Here is a 19,881-nt window from a genome sequence, read left to right as displayed (position 1 = left end):
TTCGACAAAAAAACTACCTTTCCATACAGAGTTATCATCATTCTCATGTTCCATATTACATTCTATCATTGTTTATAAATAAATAATATGGGCAGATGCCACATGGGGTGTGTCTTAACAGTTTGTTTTCAAGATTACCAACAGAAACAATGAGGAGGAAAAACATTTCAGGGATGGTGATATTCAGAGGGATAAGGAGAGACTCCTAAGGATATCTCAGAGCTGCTGGATAGGCCCTCAAGGAATCAGTCCAATCTCCTGCCTTCAGGCAAATAAGGTATCATTAGCCACATTTATGTTATTGAAGACTACAAACCTAATGACCTCACTGATTATGGGCTGAAAATGAACAAACCCATGGTATAAGAGAAAACAAGTTCATTCATTTCAAGCCCACCTACAACAGAGTACAACTAAAGATAAACTGCCTTTCAACACCTCCTACTATATAGGTTTGTGTTTATCTGAAGACAGAACATGGTAACAAGCACAAGTGTGCCTTTAACATCGGTCTATATCTTATCTTTTCCTTTATTATACAACCAGATAGATAAGACCTTCAGTTTTACAACCTCTAATTACAGATGTAACTGCCTAATAAAACATACCAAAATGTGCTCACAAAAGGATCAGACTTTGAACTATGATGTACACTTTTACCATAATTTATGTGTATATACACATGCATGTATATAATTATTTGTTTATATTTACACACATATAAACATTGGTGTATTATGTATATGTGTGTGTGTATACACACACACATACACACAGAATTATTTCTACTCCAATAAGAATGGTGAACTGTCTGTTTATTACAAGAGAAGGAAAGATTAGCAATAAATGTTGAATGAGGGAACACCTTTCCTAAGTTCTTCCAGTTAGCTGTCACAGGAACTTGGGACAGTTATGAGTCCAATCACTCTTTTCTACCCAAGAGTTATCCCATAGCCATTATCCTTTATAAGCATAGGCAAATGTTTAGGGTTTTTCCTCCCATATTAAGTATAATTCAATGAATATCTCAAACTGGTAATATTAAGTAGTCATTCATTGGGTATCTATAGGCATAGAATGGTTCAAGGTAAAACACCAAAAAAGTTCAATAAAAATCTAAACTGATTTACATCATAATTTGCAAAGTATAAATTTTGCAGAACTGCAAAGTTCTATAAAACAATGAAAAGTCAGTCTATATCTTCTTCAACACCTATTGCCTATTTAAACAAAGACTACAACTTATTTGCTAAAAGCATCTCCAGTTCATCTGTACTGTGGAAAGGGCTCTTACTACGGCCACAGTATACTGAAAATTGTATGATGCCAAAGGAAGGGTACTGCATTTGGAGTCAGAAGACCTGAGTTCAAATATCAGGTGCAGGTATGCCACTTAACATTTGCCTGATATTAGGCAAGTCCTCTAACCTTTCTGAGGTTCAATTGGCCTCAGGTTCCTCATTTATAAAATGACGGTGTTGGATTAGATGATTACAAAGTTCCCTTTCAAATGTAAGCTACGTACCTAGAATCCCAGAGATATCAGTTTACTCCATAATATATTTTCTCAAGCTCAGACAGCATTCCTCTCTTATTACTAGAAATTCTTTTCCAAACTACACAGATTGTCACAAAATTGGACCATGCCTAATCTTTTTAGATTAAAAACCACACAACTCAAATAGCCAAAATGGTATGGTATCTGTAATTTAATCATAAACTATGCTTGAAATCTGATTCTGAAAATATATATATATATATTTTCAAAAAAAATTTTTTTAATTATCCTAAAGACAAAAAGCTCTTGTTTAATAGAAACAACACTGACGAATTAAAACCACAAAGAGTAAGAGCTTAAAAGTTGTTTTTAAGTTGAAAGAGATATTAGCAATAATATGAATGAATATTAACTTAGCTCTATTTAGCTCAAATTGGTTTTTTGGTATAATTTAAATAATTATGTTTCTGATATTAAAAAAAACCCCAAATCACAAAACCCAAAGGATAAAGTTTCAAAGTCCTAATGTGGGGTATCTTTAAGCAAATACCCATTGCCTCCAGGTGAGAACAAAATACATAAGCAATTCCTTTAAAGTTAGTCATAGTTAATATGGGAAGGCTATCTGATAACTTTGCCTCCAAGACTTTGATATCTCTTTCCATCTGTCTTTCTTTGGTGGGAGGCAGAGAGCAAGGAGAAGAAACCAGATCTCTGATTTCATTGTTAGAGAGAACTCACAGTGAAGAAATTTTCTACTAGAGGCACAGAGTAAACATTTTGACTCTCAAGCCCAGCTCTCCAGCCACTATAATATGCTGCCTCTCAATTATCCCTCTCAAAAATTTGTGGTTTTTTTGATTATTGGAATTTTTTTAAATGGGGGTAGGGAGGGAAGAGAAGGGGAGACATGGATAGGTATAAATCTGCAACATTGGTTGCCTGGGGCACTGAGAGGTTAAGTGACTTGCTCAGGGTCACACAACCAATGTGTATCAAAGGCAGAACTTGAAACCAAGTCTACCTGACTCCAAGACCAGCCCTGTATATACTATGCTATGCTGCCTGTCTATAAACAAAATGTTCTTATACACATCTTATCTTATGAGTTTTTTGTAGCTGACTAATCAAACTAATTTTTTTGAGCCAATGGCTTATTACCAAACACACTGTCAAAGTATTTAACTACTTAATAAATTAAGTAAACTAATTAAATAATATTTAAGATATCATTTAAAGATGTTTTAATATAAATATTAAAAAGGAATAACAATAATGTTAGCTTTTAATTTCACTGTAATTTCACTAAGAAAGATTACTATTTAAAAGGTTTGAGTTTCCCTCAAATTAATGTCATTTTGCAATTATTTGAGGTGCCTAATAAAAAAAAGTGGCTTAAAAATTACGTATGTACATCAAACTGTAAAGGCATTTGTTTCTTTGTGGGAAGAGGACGGATGTTCATCCACTTCTTACGTTCATTAGACATCACTCTCATCGCTCGACGATCTTTGGTCCACCTAAGAAAAATGGAGTTCAGAAAAACAAAGACACACTGGCAATAGGTACAACATATAGGAATAGATACAAAGTTTGTACCTCAAGGGCCATCAGAGATTTAATTGATTTTGCTTAAGTCTATGATAAGTGATATTTCACAATGTTAGAAATAATACCTCATTTTATACTGATATTTATGTTAAGACTTTTGCTACTGAGCATTTAAAATTAAAGGGAAAAAAATTAGTCACAAAAAATCAAATTTAAGAATTTTAAAGTGACTGAATCCTAAAAATTAATTCTTTGCTTCTGACTTCGTAAATTATTTACTTTCCCCTTGCCCTCTTCCATGCTTAACTTTTCTTCCTATGGTATAGCTATCATAATTTCTTAATAACATATCTTCCAACCTATAAAGGGGATAATAATAAAACTAACATTTGTTTTGTACGTTACTTACGAGTGCCTTGCTTTAGCACTACAATATTTTCTGTTTTTATCTGGTTCGATGACTTGACCGTTTCTCAAACACTGGGCACATACAAACTTTATCTTTAAATTAAGAGATCCATATTTTATTTGGTTCCCAGGTACCTTAAATAAGAAAAAAAATTAAATAAAAATAAACAAAAAAATTATATTAAAATTAGAAGGTATTTACTCCCAAATAAAAAAGATGCCACTACAAATACATGCAAAGTATTTAAATAACACATCTGTTTTAGTGGCACTGATACTATCTATACTACCCTAAAATAAAGAAAAACATTTAGACAGGACAAACCACTGTATTAAAATAATAGCAGTAATAACAAAAAAAATTGGTTTGTATTTATATAGACCTTACTATATGCCAGACATTGTGCTAAGCATTTAATCTCATCTGATCTTCCAAACAACTTTGAGAGTTGGGTGCTATTATATCCATTTTACAACTAAAGAAATTGAGGCAAAGACATTATGTGACTTGTCCAAGGCCATACAGCCATTAAGTATCTAAGACTGGATTTTAACTAGGTCTTCTGGATTTCAGGTCCAGCAACCTATCCACTGTGCCACCTAGCCTGACTCTTTCTTTACCAAAGTAAAATATATTTATTTATAAGTAACCACAAATACAACCCTTACCCACATTTCTGAGACATAGAAGAGGCATCATCATTTATAAGGAAATACAACTAATGCAGCAATTACTAATGCAACAAACAGAAGCAGATGCTCAAGAAACACTCTGGGTGGTAATGAACTACAAACATCTTTTTTCACATTAATTTTTGCCTTGACTTTAATATTAAACAGAATGTTACTGCATGTAGGATCATGTCATCATAGCTCCAGAACTAGGATACTCAGAGTGATCTTGTCCAACTCCCTCATTTTACACATGAGGAAACTGTGAGCCAAGGAGGTGGTGTTCTACTATCTGCTGTCCTCCTTCCTAACACAAAAGGCCCAATTTGTTGCCCACTTTCCAACTCTAGCCGTCCTATAAATGATTTTCCCCCAAGGAATTGCCTTTATTACATGAATTTTTATCTCCGGTACTTATTAGCACATTTCATTCATTTGTTCATTCACTACCCAAGGTCACACAGGTAGTAAGCATCAGAAGAGGCAGATGGACTCAGGTCCTCCAACTTTAGAGTTAATGCTCCTTCCACTGTAGCATCCCATCTCCCATTCTATCCTATATTGACATCAATTTAACAAGTGATTTCTGAAATGTTAGTCCCAAATAGGATGTCAAATGAAGAACATTCAAATGAAAATACCTGTCCTCCATGTGCTTTGGCTTCTATGTTTTGCCAGTATTGCTTAGATTCTTGAGCAATGGCATCATGTGTTATACCTAGGAAGTACAAAAGCCTTAATTTTAATTATTTCCATAATAACTCCCACTTATTTAGCAGACAACATCAACCAAATAAATGTTCATTTATATTTACTTCCTCATCTAATACTTAATGAATAAATTATTATAATAATGCTTACTGAACAAGGTAGTAATATATTTGGGGGGGGAAACATTCAGCAATCATTCTGAATTCCTAAGCAACTTTTCCTCCCAAGAAATTCATACCACATTCAATTGTAGCAACAATTTTAAATTGGATTCAATGCAGGCATTTTTTTAAAATTAACTCAATCATATATAACTTACTAAAATGACAGCTTCTGCAATTCTTAAATTCTAACCTACAATGATACAGATGTTTACATAATGCTTTATAAGGCACCCTTACTGTTTCTGATGAAACATACTTCCAGTTCTCACGTACCTGTTTCCTTTTGTATTATCCAAACTTTTAGTTCCACAAGGCTGTGTGCATAGTAACACTCATCTTCTCTTAAGCAGCCGTAGCGAACCTCATGCCGACACAGATCAAGTTGACACTGACTATGGAAAGCACGGATTTTAGAATACTTGACTGAAGTTTCTCGCAAAATGTGAACGAGGCACCTAATGTGAAAAGGGAGGCAATATTTCAATTTTCTGCAAAAAGTTTGTATATTTGAAAAATAGATCATAAGCAAAATTAAAGGTCTCTATTAAGAATGCATTTAAGTCATTATAAAAACAAAAAAGTAAATTTAGAAATAACTGTTTGATGGAACCCCTTAGGCAATATGTCGCAATAGTTAGGTTAAAGAATATGATCAGACTCACATTATGTCCCACTTAATGCACTTATAACAAGATTCTTTTGCATTAGTGAAACATCAACTTAATTTTTTCTTCACCTGGGAAGGCCACTAAAAAATTCCTTCCTATGTACTATTCAGAATAATAACAACAGAAACCAAAATAGGGTGACAATACCACTGCTTCTACTTGGTATTGAGAAAAGAAACTTTATGTACTTTCTACTTTTCCATGACAGAAAAAAAGAAGAAAAACTGCCAACATACTTGTTGTCTTCAAATTCGTGCTTTGTAACCGGATGAGAACAAGAAGAAGAAATATCTTTATTTCTCCTGCTTATTATTCTGGGCTTATGATCAAAGCATTTCTGGAACAGACAACACAATAAAATTTATCATAAAGACAAAATATAAAATAAAAATTTCATACCCAGAATTTTTATTTTATCAGCACAGTATTCCAATGACCCACTGTAGACATTCACTAATTTTTCCATTTAAAATATAGTTTGTTTTTTAAAAAAAGATTCGATTGTATAAAAGCCTACAACAAAAATGTAAATTTTTGATTGCCAAAAAGCAAGTTTTGTAACAGAAGAAAACTTGGAAAATGTACCTCACAAAGGAATATAAATTCTCCATGATGTTCTTGAAGAAGTTTGAACACCGTGAAGTTTATCTTTCCACTGCCACCAAAAAGAGCCTCTCGACTAAATGCACCTTTTCGTTCCAATGTCCACACATCAATCTCTTCTTGGCAATAGGCAAAAGTGCAGTGGCCTGGATATCTACACTCTTCCTCAGCAGCAACATCTATGATAAAAACATTGAATTGGAAGAGTTAGGGTTATAAAACAATTTATTGAAGTTTAGCATAATTTAGGACAAATTTCTAATATAACACCATCATCCTTTTTACTCTGCAGGAATAGTCCAGAGACAGTTTAAACCTACACACACATTTCACAGGCATGATATTAACAAGTTTTTTAAAATGCTGTCCATGGAGGAAAGTCTCTGTAGCCTAAATGTAGCCGGCCCTATGTAAATTCAAAGAATTATTCAGGGTCATTTGATATGAATGAATAATACATTTCAAAAGAGGGCTGACAAGAAAAGTCAAGTTCTCTCTGAAATCAACATTTTGTTGTTGTTGTTGTTTGTTTGTTTTGTGGGGCAACGAGGGTTAAGTGACTTGCCCAGGGTCACACAGCTAGTGTCAAGTGTCTGAGACTGAATTTGAACTCAGGTCCTCTTGAATGTAGGGCCGGTGCTTTATCCACTGTGCCACCTAGCTGCCCCCTGAAATCAACATTCTGAAAGGAGTGTTTATCTCTAAACACTGGACAACAAAGGTCTCAAAGCTACTGAGTTTCAGCAATACCTCGATCATTTCACTGGTATTATTCAGCTTAGCTCCAGTCAGAGGCAATAGGATTGAGATAGTTCTTTTTGTTTGTTTATTTATTTATTTTAGAGGGCTAGGTCTCCCTATCTCATATTGCATGGACATGTAAGAACCTTACTCCCAAGCCCAGTCTCATGATGATCATCAGTATGGGAGCTTTGACCTCTTTGTCTGACCCAGGCTGGTTCTCCCCTCCTAAGACAATCCAGTTGCTGCTCCCCGACTCCTAGAGGCTCACTATATTTATTCTCTACTGCAGACATCTGATTGGCTTAGTTCACTGAAACTCAGGACTCCTGAGCTCAGGACATTCACTAGCATCAGCCTCATCAATATCTGGGATTACAGCCATGTACTACCACACCCAGCTCCTCCAAGATAATTCTTGAAGTACATCAGGGACTCATTTATATATGGAAATCAAAGGGAAAGCAGAATATCCAAGCATGTTGCCCTTTAAACTGGGCCGGCTTTTCTCTTTAAAGCAAGGGAGATGAGGCAAATGAGGGAAGGGGGTGGGGGGTAAGAGAAAGTCCACCAAATTAGCTGGCCAAACTAGGGAGGGTGGGAGGGTCCTTAAGATCCCTTTGTGGTCAACAAATCCTAAAATGTGGAAAAGCTCCTGGTGGAGACAGTATCGCAGCTGAATTGATCAAATGCTCTAAAAACGTTCTCTTAAAACCCCTGCATGAATTGTTGTGCCTGTGTTGGAAAGAAGGTAAAGTGCCACAAGATATGTGCGATGCCGTATAGTTACTCTTTATAAGAACAGTGGAGACAGGAGTGACTGTAACAACTACAGAGGAATTTCTCTTCTCAGCGTCTTTGGGAAGATGTTTGCCAAGGTCATCTTGCTTAGACTGCATAAGCTTTCGAGCAGGGAGGTCAACTATTGATATGATTTTCTTGCTTCACCAACTGCAAGAAAAGTGCAGAGAACAAAGAAAACCCCTCTTCATTGCCTTCATAGATCTGACCAAAGCATTTGATACGGTTAATAGAGAAGGTCTTTTCGAAATTCTCTTGAGAATTGGTTGCCCTCCTAAACTCCATGGCCTGATTCACTCCTTTCATTGCAACATGCAGGGTGTCGTACAGTTCAAAGGCAACACCTCTGAAGCATTCAGCATAAATAGCGGAGTCAAGCAAGGATGTGTGCTTGCTCCCATGCTGTTTGGAATTTTCTTCTCCATGCTGTTACATCATGCTTTTGGTTCGTTAACTGATGGCATCTATCTGCATTCCCAGTCGGACGGAGGTCTGTTCAACGTTTCACGTCTGAGATCCAAAACCAGAGTGAGAGGTAGCACCCTTAGAGACCTGCTTTTCGCCGATGATGCTGCACTTGCCTGTCACTCAGAGCATGAATTGCAGACCCTGATGGATCACTTCTCCCAAACTTGCACAGACTTTGGCCTAACCATTAATCTTAAAAAGATGAAAGTCATGTGTTAGAGTGCTATGTCACCTCCATTGATACACATCAGTAGCTACCAGTTGGATGTTGTAAGCCAATTCTCGTATCGGCTCTATTGTCAGTGACAATTTGAGATCAATCAGAGGATTGGGAAAGCTACTTCAAACATGTCTAAGCTTTCCAAGCGTGTCCGGGCAAACAGTAAACTGACAAGACGAACCAAATTTGCCATCTATAGAGCATTCGTCCTGAGTACCTTACTGTATGGCAGCGAAACATGAACTACATACACTAGACAAGAGAAGAAGCTTAACAACTTCCACATGCACTGCCTTCGGCACATCCTTGGCATATCTTGGTCAGATAGGATCACCAACACAGAAGTGCTCCAACACAGGCAACTTCCGAGCATCCACACGCTACTGAAACAAAGACAGCTGCGCTGGCTCGGTCATGTGCACCGCATGCAAGATAGGCACATTCCTAAAGACCTACTCTATGGAGAGTTAGCCTCAGGCCAAAGACCTGCTGGATACCCTCAGCTTCGATACAGAAATGAATGCAAGCAAGACTTGAGGGCTCTGGGAATAGACACTGGCAGCTGGGAGGAGATGGCCAAGGACCTCGCCCAATGGAGTTCAGTACTCAGGAGCAGTTTGCTTGCAGCTGAGGTGGGCCTCCAAGCTCTGGAGGAAGAAAAACGAATGAGACGCAGGAACCGACGGGCAACAGAGAGCGCAGTTTTCCGATGTCCTCGTTGCAGCAGGAGCTGTGGCTCCCGTATCAGACTGCAAAGCCACACTGTGGCCTGTGGCTCTTCAAGGCGCTGATCCATGGTCGTCCATGACTGGCAGAAGCCTACTATATATGGACTATAAAACACATACAAAAGAACCTAAACACCATGGCAAACATAATAAAATATTAAGAACTCACTCCAAATAACTTTTTCTAGTTACTAACTTTAAAAGAGTGACAAAGGTGATTTTCTGCCACCAAAGGATGGATATAATAATTAGTAGTAGTAATAGTAATTATAATCTATAGCACTTACATAGTGCTTAGAGTTTTAAAAAATCACTATCTCATTTGATTCCTACAACAACCCTGGGAAGTAGGTGCTATTATTATTCTCAGTTTACAGATGAGGATACTGAAGCAGACAGAGATTAAGTGACTTGCCCAGAATCACACAACTATTGAGTAGACAAGGCAAAACTTGAACTCAGGTCTTCCTGATTCCAAGCCTGATGCTTTATCCACTGCACTACCTCACAGCTATTTTTATTTCTCTTTTTGCTCATTAAGAGTATAATCAAGGGATGGGCAACTAGATGGCACAGTCGATAAAGCACTGGCCTTGGATTCAGGAGGACCTGAGTTCAAATCCAGCCTCAGACACTTGACACTTAAAAGCTGTGTGACCTTGGGCAAGTCACTCAACCCTCATTGCCCCACATAAAAAAAAAAAAAGTATAATCAAGATGTTTAGATTGCTTACTCTGAAATACAATACCATTTTTATCAGTAACTAAACACTTATCTTTATTCAACCAAATGAATAATAATAACAATAAAATACCTTTACATATATAATAAGGCCCTTCATAATTTGTCTTTGTTGGTCGTGGACGTATTTTTTTCCATGATTTATCTTCAACATTCTTTATTCTACCAATTAAAATGTCTTTCTTACATTTATGATCTAAAGTAGGGAGGTAGGTATAATCCATTAATTTAGGACCTAAAGAAACAAAAAGAAATATAAAATTTTAAATGCTTTCAGCCAGTTACAATCATAAATTGACATAAAAGTAGAATGCATGTCAACTGTTAATTCCCACTGAAAATATTCAAATTATCTATTCCCAAATGGAAATTTTAAAAAACAGCTCTCAAACTAAAGTGTAACAATGCAATATGTCAGATTACTCAAGACACCTTTCAACACCATTCCACCTTCCTTATAAGGAAAGAACTAATTAAAATGTTCATGTTTTATAATACTCAACACTTTAAACAGACTAAAAGGAAAAAAAAGGAAAAGGAAACAGATAAAAAAACTCAATATGAATCTGTTATCCAAAAATCCAAGTAGACCCTCACACAACAGCACCACCATCTCACTGATTATTTAAATTGTCCTTTTAATTTTCTCCAATTACATAGCTTTTCTTAAGATACAAAACAATGAAATTCCCACAGCATCTTTTAAAAAGAGATAGCCTAGGTTTTTGTTTTATTTTATTTTCAATATTCTTTTGGAGATAGCCAAGTATTTTTTTGTACTGTTTGACAGAACAATGCCTTAGACCATGAAAAAGCATTCACAAAACTTCCTAAATATGTCCCCTGATAGCTTGGAAACAATCATCCTCTATACTTCCCAAATATATTGTTGTATACTTGTCAGTTTTCTACTTGTTCAATTTTGGTGCCACACAGCTCCCTCTACTTGATCCTCACCAAGCTGCCATTCACTTGCTCTTCCCTCTGGGAGCTTGGGGAGGCATATTTCACTTTGTATGTTCTCTTTCACAGTATCTATACTAAGGCTAAAAATAAAATTATTAGCCCCATTATCAGCATCTGGGGTCTCTGAGTGAATGAATAAAATGCATTTATTCAATGCTTACTATGTGTTAAGCACAAGTGAACACAGTGAATTGTACACAATTGTACATGGTTGGGATGATGGGGTGGGAAGCAGGTCCCCAGATCTTCCTTAAAAAACAATGAGGGGGCAGCTAGGTGGCACAGTGGATAGAGCACCGGCCCTGGAGTCAGGAGGACCTGAGTTCAAATCCAGCCTCAGACACTTGACACTTACTAGCTGTGTGACCCTGGGCAAGTCACTTAACCCCAATTGCCTCACTAAAAAAACAAAAACAAAAAACAAAAAACAAAAACAAAACAAAACAAAACAATGAGGCTGGGCAGCTAGGTGGCACAGTGGATAGAGCACTGGCCCTGGAGTCAGGAGTACCTGAATTCAAATCCAGCCTCAGACACTTAACAATTACTAGCTGTGTGACCCTAGGCAAGTCACTTAACCCCAACTGCCTCACACACACACAAAAAAATGAGGTTATATGATATTTTTTGTCTCCAGATATTCATCCCATCCCCCAAATCAGTGAACTATCTCTCTGAATGAAGAAAAAGTGTTATGTAAAACCAATGGGTGAGTCAGGCTGTGTATGAAATATTCTCTACCAGGAGTCTTCTTCCCACTTCTCTACCCACTGTTTATGCTTCTCTTTCAAAATAGGCTTGCTTAACCCACCAGATGGAATTTTCTCCTTATCTACTTTTTGCATTGATCTGGTTATGCAACTCCTCAGTTCAAATCCCTACAATGGATTCTCATGCCTGTCAAGTAAGTATAAGTTTCTTAGCCAGGCATTCAAAATTTTCTCACAATCTGATAGCACCCTGAATTTTTAGTCTTCTCTAGTATTATTTCCCTTCCACTTTCCATTCAAACTGAAACACCTAATCCCCATCACAAAGCAACCTCCATTTTCCTGACTGTTCTTTTGTCTTAATCCCCTACTTTCAGTCTAAAACAGGAGTTCTTTTTTTTTTTTTTGTGAGGCAATTGGGGTTAAGTGACTTGCCCAGGGTCACACAGCTAGCAAGTGTTAAGTGTCTGAGGCCGGATTTGAACTCAGGTACTCCTGACTCCAGGGCCGGTGCTCTATCCACTGTGCCATCTAGCTGCCCCTAAAACAGGAGTTCTTAACCTTTTAGAAGTCTAGTAAATCCTAGGAACGTCATGGAATAATTTTTTAAATGCATAAAATAAAACACATAGGATTATAAAGGAAAGGAATTATATGGAATTGACCAAATAGCCTTAGACCATGAAAAAGCATTCACAAAACTTCCTAAATACATCCCCCAATTGCTTGGAACCAAGCATCCTCTACACTTAATTTGGATTCTGTTTCCCAATCTTTAGACAAATTCACAGACCCCAGGTTAAGAACCCTTGACTTTTATTTCTAATCATCCTCCTTTAAAGCCCAACCTAAATGCCAGCTCTGCCAGGACTGACTTTCTGATTTCTCCAGTTGGTAACAAACAATAATCACATCAGAATCCATATAATGCTGCTTACCCAATAATAAATATGATAGAATAACTACCATACAAAATAATAAGCATCACAAGCACCTGGTGGATGGTAAGATCCTTGAGGGCAGAAACACTAACTTATCTAACCTTTGTGCCACTGTCTGGGGCCCAGCACAGTGAATTGTATACAATCAGTGTTTGCTGGATTGTACCAAAGGAATTTAAATTCATACAGATGAAGTAAACAATTCATCAACATTCTAATCCTTTAAAATTATTCCTAAACACAGTATACAAATCCTTGTATGAGAAGTATGTTATTTGACTAATGCAGATATGTTTAATGTGATTGTACATATATAACCTATATCAGATTGCTTGCTGTTTTGGGGAGGGGAAAGGGAAGGGAGGGAGAAAAATTTGGAACTAGAAATCTTATAAAAACATGCTGAAAACTATCTCTACATGTAACTAGAAAATAATAAAATACTTTTATGATAAAAAAAGAGAAGTATGCTATTAAAAGATAACTAAGGGGCATCTAGGTGGCACAGTGGCTAAAGCACCAGCCCTGGATTCAGGAGTACCTGAGTTCAAATCCAGCCTCAGACACTTGACACTTACTAGCTGTGTGACCCTGGGCAAGTGACTTAACCCCCATTGCCCAAAAAAACCAAACCAAAAACAAAACAAAAAAAAAAGATAACCAAAATATAAACTATAAAAATAATATTCCTACAAAGAGATCTACTACCCAGACTAAGGTAAAAAATAAATGGACATACCAGTGCAACTATTTAAAATTAACTATTCTGAATTTAATTCAAATTCAACCAAACTAACTTAACCCCCATTGCCCCACCAAAAAAATAAATAAATAAATAAACCTCTCATGTAACTGATTATCAGCAAAGTACACAAGTGCTTTTCACATTTGCTTAGTTCAGAGACTGGGTTTAAACCTTATGTGATGTAATATATGAAAATGGGCACATTGTGACCAAAAACAATTCCAGAGGAAACAAGGTGAAATATGCTACCTACTTCCTGACAGAAGTGTCAAAGAATTGTGGGCAGATTGAGATATATATTTTTGGGATATGGTGAGAATTCATTTTACTAGACTATGCATATTTGGGATTTTTTTCTATAAATTTTCTTCTTTTTTAAACATTTTTCTAACATTTTTATTTAAGGTTTTGAGCTCCAAATTCTATCCCTCTCTTCCCTCCCCCCTCACTGAGGTGATAAGCAATGCACAGTTTTATAGCCCTGTGGATAGAGTTCCAAATTGCTCTCCAGAATGACTGGATCAGTTCCCAAGTCCACCAACAGGTCCATACACATTTGTTACAAGGATCGGGGGAGAGGGAGGGGTAACGGGGACTTTTTAGGAGAGGAGGTAGGAGGGAGAAAAATAGGTTTTTATTAAATGATAAAAACACACACACACACCCCTAAATTTGAAAATGGGCACACAGATCTTAAATTTGATCATGGAGGGGGCAGCTAGGTGGCGCAGTGGATAAAGCACCGGCCCTGGATTCAGGAGTACCTAAGTTCAAATCTGGCCTCAGACACTTGACACTTACTAGCTGTTTGACCCTGGGCAAGTCACTTAACCCTCATTGTCCAAGTGAAAGAAAGAAAGAAAGAAAGAAGGAAAGAAAGAAAGAAAGAAAGAAAGAAAGAAGGAAAGAAAGAAAGAAAAATTTTAAAAAATAAATTTGATCATGGACATGGGTTTTATTTTGTACAATGTCTATGAGACTAGGTCTGGTACACAATTTTGGTCAAATAATTTTTTAAAGTAATAGATCTATATTAAACTAGGTTATGGAATGTTATCAGATGAAGTATAAAGTTCTGCTTATATCCCTTCAAACTCACTCCTTTAAACAAGGTAAATTTACTGATCATCACTTCGTGATGCAGCCATAAATCCTGCACTACCACTTACTATATGAACTTCAGCAAGTCACTTAAACTCTTCTGGGCCTCAGTTTCCTCATCTGTAAAATGAAGGAGGTTGAACTAGATGTAGATAGCCTTTCAGGTCCCTTCTAGCTTTAAGTATATGATCCTATGACATGAAAAATTAACAAGTAATTCATACACCTGATATAATTAGAAACAAGTAAAATGAAATATATACATCTGCCCATATTTTTCTTGGTGACAAAAACTTCCAATCCAAGAAATACAGTAACTATACTACCTTATTCTGCCAAAAAAGTAGGAACAAGAAGTTCACAGCAATATGTAATGTGGTTATGGCAGGAGACCAGTTATATATCCAGGATTGCCTTTTAGTGCATATACTACTTTTTAGGTTATGCTTTATTTCAAAATAACCTGTGACATTATTCTCTTCTTATACATATATATTCTCTTCTTATACATATATATCTCAACCTATTTGCAGCATTCAGCGTTGTTGTCCACCTTTTCTTGCTGGATACTCTCTTCTCTGAATGTTCATGACAAGTTTCTCTTGGCTCTCCTTTCAGGTGACTCCTACAAAATCTTCTTTCCTGGAATATCATCCATATAACACCCCACTGTGGGTATACCTTTCTGTACAGCAGGCTTTCCATCGTACCTGTAATGTACTCCTTCCTCACCGCCAACTCTTAGAATCCCTAGCTTCTCTGAAGTCCCAACCTGAGTGCTGCCTTCTACATGAAACCTGCTCTGATTGCACACCTCCAGCTGGTAGTGCCCCCCACAACGACCTTCTTTTTAATTTTGTATATTTGGTATACACATATATGTCCATCCTGGGCTCTCTTTTCTTTTTTCTCTATACCTGTTCACCTGTTCTCATCAGCTACCATGAAGTTAATTTACCTCTATGTAGATGACACCAAGATTTACACACACACACACACACACACACACACACACACACACACACACACACACACACCAAGTCTCTCTCCTGAGCTTCAATGGAACATCTCCAACTACCTACTGGACACTATAGATGTTCTGGTAAGCATCTCACACTAACATGACCAAAACAATTCAAATCTTTTCCCCAAATTGTACCCATCTTCTAAATTTCACTGTTTTTATCTTCTACCATCTTTCTGGTCACCCAAGCTCACAATTGACATTATCTTCAATTTCTCTCCCTATATGTCTAATCAGCTTCCAAATATTTTTGTTTCTACCTACACAAAAGCTCTTGCATCCATCCCCTTTTTTCTATGCACAGAGATGCCTCCCAAGTTCAGAATCTCATCACTTCTCACCATGATCACTGCAATAGCTTCCTAAGTGGTCTTTCTCCCTTAAGTCTCTCGCACTCCGATTCATCATCCACAGAGCTACCAAAGTGAATTTCTTAAAGTTTTGTTCTAATCATGTAACTCTGATATTAAAACAACCCCAGGGGCAGCTAGGTGGCACAGTAGATAAAGCACTGGCCCTGGATTCAGGAGGACCTGAGTTCAAATCCAGCCTCAGACACTTGACACTTACTAGCTATGTGACACTGGGCAAGTCACTTAACCCTCATTGCCACCCCCCCCCAAAAAAAAAACCTCAATGGCTCTCTACTGCCTTTAGTATCAAATATAAAGTGCTCTGTTTGGTACTTAAAGACCTTCACAAGCCTGCCTCAATGTACCTTTCAAGCTTTGCTGTAGCCATTACTACCCTTCCTGAACTTTGTGTTCTAGTCAGATGGACTTCCTGTTCCCAACACCCATTTTAATGGCTTTGTACATAAAGCCTTTCTCCCATACCTAGGACACACTCTCTTGCTCACTTCCAACTGTTAGGATCCCTAACTTCTTTCAAGATTACTGGTTATTCCAAATTATACTACAGTCAGTCAGCAAACATTATTAGCCAAGGGCTTGGGATACAAAAAGAAGCAAAAGACAGTCCCTGCCTTCAAGAAGCTTAACATCTGGGGAAACAAGCAAACAAATATGCACAAACAAGCTATATTCAGGAAAAGTAGGAGAACAATTAAAAGAAGAAAAGCATTAGAATTAAGAAGGTTTAGGAAGAAGAGATTTTAGTTGGGACTTGAAAGAAACCAGGGAAGCTAGGAGGCAGAGCTGAGGAGGGAGAGCATTCTGGGAATGGGGAACAGCCAAAGAAAATTCTCAAATGGAATGTCTCACTTCCGGAACAGCAAGGAGGGCAGTGTCACTGGATTGAAGAGTTTGTGAGTATGGTAGAAGAAGACTGAAAAGGTAGGTGGGGCCTATGTCAAGAAGGGTTTTGAATGCAAAACAGAGGATTTTGCATTTGACCCTAGAGGCAAGAGGAGCCACAGGAGTTTACTGAGTAGGGGGAGTGACAAGGTTGGATCTATGCTTTAGGAAAATCACTGGTGGCTGAAGGGAGGATGGACTGGAATAAGAAGAGAGACTTGAGACAGGTGGACCCACCAGTAGGCTATTTCAAAAGTCCAGGCATGAGACAATAAGGGCATGCAGCAAAATGGTAGCAATATCAGAGGAAAGCTAGGGGAAGGGGGTGCATGCACAGTTGAGAGATGTTGCAAAGGTAAAAATTAACAAACCTTGGAAATGGGGAGAGATAGTGAGGAGTCAATGATGACACCTAAGTTGCCAGCCTAAGGGACCTGAAGGATGGTGTTGCCCTCAACAGTAATAGGGAAGTTAGGAGGAAGAGAGGATTTAGAGGGAAAAATAAGCTCTGTTTTGGACATGTTGAGTTTAAGATGTATACAGATCATCTAGCATGAGATGTCTGAAAGGCAGTTTGGAAATGCCACATTGGTGTCAGTAGAGAGATTGGGGTAGGAAATGTAGATTTGAGAATCATCACCATAGAGACGGTTAATTAAATTCATGGGAGTTGATGAAATTACCAAATAAAATAGTATAGAGGAAAAAGAGGATCCATGACAGAAACAGGTGGGACACCTAGTGCTAGAAGTCCAGACCTGGATAAGAAGCAAGCAAAGGAAACTAAGAAGAAGCAGTCTGATAGAGAAGAGGAGGACCAGGAGAATGTGGTGTCCAAAAAATCTAGAGACATACGTATCAAGGAAAATAGGGTGAAAAGGCTGCAGAGAGGTCAAGAACAAGGAGGACTGAGGATAAAGCCATTGAATTTGGTAAGGTGTCAACGGTACCTTTGGAGAGAGCAGTTTCAGTGCTTTTTACTACATATTAATCAAATCAGCTCAGTTTTCAACAGCAAGTTTTAATTCCTCTATGAGAATACCATCTCTTCTATAGTCTGATCCTTACCTGATTTTATAAAACAGAGCTGACATGCTTGCCGTAATTCATGAGATCCTTCAAGAGGATTTCTTCCAGCTACAGATGGAGATACTTTAGGAGACCCACTACTAAAAACACTTCCAAAATCATTTCTAGGTTGACTTGAAATTCCCAGGAAACTCTCAGATGCAAACAAACTAGCTGGTCCATTCATCTGTGAGAGAAATAAGGGATTTAAGGATATATTGTCATCTGCTTATTATTTCAATATCACTGTAAAAAAAACACTAAAATACACCAAACTCCCTATAAATAGTGCACATGTTGATGCTTCATGCTGATTACTACTCAGCCCCTGAAACTTAAAAAATTAGACTTCAAACTCCCATTTCTAGGGGTATGGTTTTTTTTAATGTTTGTTTTAGAATAATTACTTTAATTTTTTCATTCTCTTTGAAAAATAAAAAAGTAATTTCCTGTTAATAATAAAGTCTTTATATACTTTAAAGTTTATGTATGCTTAAAGAATTCCGCCTAGTAAAGTGCATGATTCGGTATGATAGGACCATTCTACACTTAAGGGATTTACAACCAAAATCCCCAAAGAACATGTTTTGAACATTGTTGTTCACACTATAAACAAACTCCACTGTTTGACAACTTATTCAACTACTTAAGCTCCTTCTATTCTTCTACAATAAACACATTTATAAAAGGCACTTACAAGTAAAATGGAAGAATTATTGTTGTTAAGCAGTGCTCCCTCTCTAGAAGTTGATGTGGGCAGATCTAAAAATAACAATAAAAAAGCTTCAACGGACTTTTTATTCCTATCATGCAATAAGAACAGTGATTTAGTAACTCAGTGCAGGCATCTCTTTTCATACTTGCCTTCTTAGATCTCAATTCCAAGGCAAACTGAATTTTACAAAATTCTAAGTAATAAATCGTCTTGTTATAATGGATATGTTCTTTCCTCCAGAACCCAATCACGTAAAAATCATGCCAATAGTTTATGAATGAGTAGCAATTTCCAGATGTGCCTGATATACCATCAAGAATTACAACACCAAAATGGCAAACGTGGAAAGTACAAGAGTGCCTCTCTAAAAACCATTAAGCATGTAAGTGTATTTTATAATAAACAATGCATAAAGTTTGTGGTTGTTTTCCTTTTCTTTCTCTCATTAATGGTGAAGCCCTGTTCCCTTTCTCCCCTTCTCCAAAACCTGTTGCCTGGTCAGTTTAGTTTTGCCATCTATCTATAAATAAAAATATTATAACTGATGTCTTTTTAAAGTAACCTAGGCAAGTACTTGCTTTCTTCTTCTATAAAATGAAGGGACTGGATGAGATGTTCATTAAGTTTTCTTCCAATTCTAAATCCTATATTCATACAATCCCAGTTAGGACAAATACTAAGTGGGTCCCTGAAAATATAAGCAGCCACCATAGCAGCTAATTCCATGGTTGATTTGCTGGCTAGACACAAATGAAGTATAAAATACAATGTTTTCATTTAATAAGTTTTTCTCTCTATTAGTGATATCTAATTTAGTAATCCAATTTGGCACTTATTAAATTGCCTATAGTACATATAACACTTATAAAACTCACTATAGTCTTGCTTGAAGGGAAAAATCTAAAAGTTCACTGTGTTTCTAAACACAATACAAAAGCTTTCAAATTTTTCTCTCCTAAACAAGTGAAACAGACCTTTCTTTATTTCTGTTATTCTGATTTTTCTAGTTTGTCTCATCCTTTTTCTTTATGGGTTTTTGTTTGTTTGTTTGTTTTTTGTGGGGCAATGAGGGTTAAGTGACTTGCCCAGGGTCACACAGCTAGTAAGTGTCAAGTGTCTGAGGCCAGATTTGAACTCAGGTCCTCCTGAATCCAGGGCCAGTGCTTTATCCACTATACCACCTAGCTGACCCACCCTTTTTCTTTGAATGAAATTTAAAATTAAAGTGATTTTTTTGGGATTAATTCAAATCAACATACATATATTATTAAACTACTTCTATATTATATTCAATTTTCAGAATAAATCATTCTGGGGAAATGAGGCAGAAATGACAAAAAACAAAATATTAGCTATATAATAACTTAATCCAGATAATTA

General features: G+C 36.9%; 1 protein-coding gene across 2 annotated transcripts in view; it reads right to left on the bottom strand.

Annotated features, from left to right (window-relative positions):
• The window catches only part of ZC3H7A (zinc finger CCCH-type containing 7A), a 64,992-nt gene that overhangs the window by 10,128 nt on the left and 34,983 nt on the right, over nt 1-19,881 (bottom strand). For both annotated transcript variants that reach the window (XM_043973381.1, XM_043973389.1), the window contains 9 exons: nt 18,484-18,548; nt 17,787-17,973; nt 10,049-10,210; nt 6,258-6,454; nt 5,909-6,009; nt 5,278-5,459; nt 4,771-4,847; nt 3,459-3,592; nt 2,913-3,018 (listed from right to left, as the gene is read on the bottom strand). In XM_043973381.1, coding sequence (XP_043829316.1) covers nt 2,913-3,018; nt 3,459-3,592; nt 4,771-4,847; nt 5,278-5,459; nt 5,909-6,009; nt 6,258-6,454; nt 10,049-10,210; nt 17,787-17,973; nt 18,484-18,548 — 1,211 coding nt within the window. The remainder of the gene's footprint in view (nt 1-2,912; nt 3,019-3,458; nt 3,593-4,770; nt 4,848-5,277; nt 5,460-5,908; nt 6,010-6,257; nt 6,455-10,048; nt 10,211-17,786; nt 17,974-18,483; nt 18,549-19,881) is intronic.

The sequence above is a fragment of the Dromiciops gliroides genome, chromosome 1 (assembly GCF_019393635.1).
Source record: "Dromiciops gliroides isolate mDroGli1 chromosome 1, mDroGli1.pri, whole genome shotgun sequence".
NCBI lineage: Eukaryota > Metazoa > Chordata > Mammalia > Microbiotheria > Microbiotheriidae > Dromiciops > Dromiciops gliroides.
Note: the sequence above shows the minus strand (reverse complement) of the source record. Positions and strands in the feature narration are given on the sequence as shown.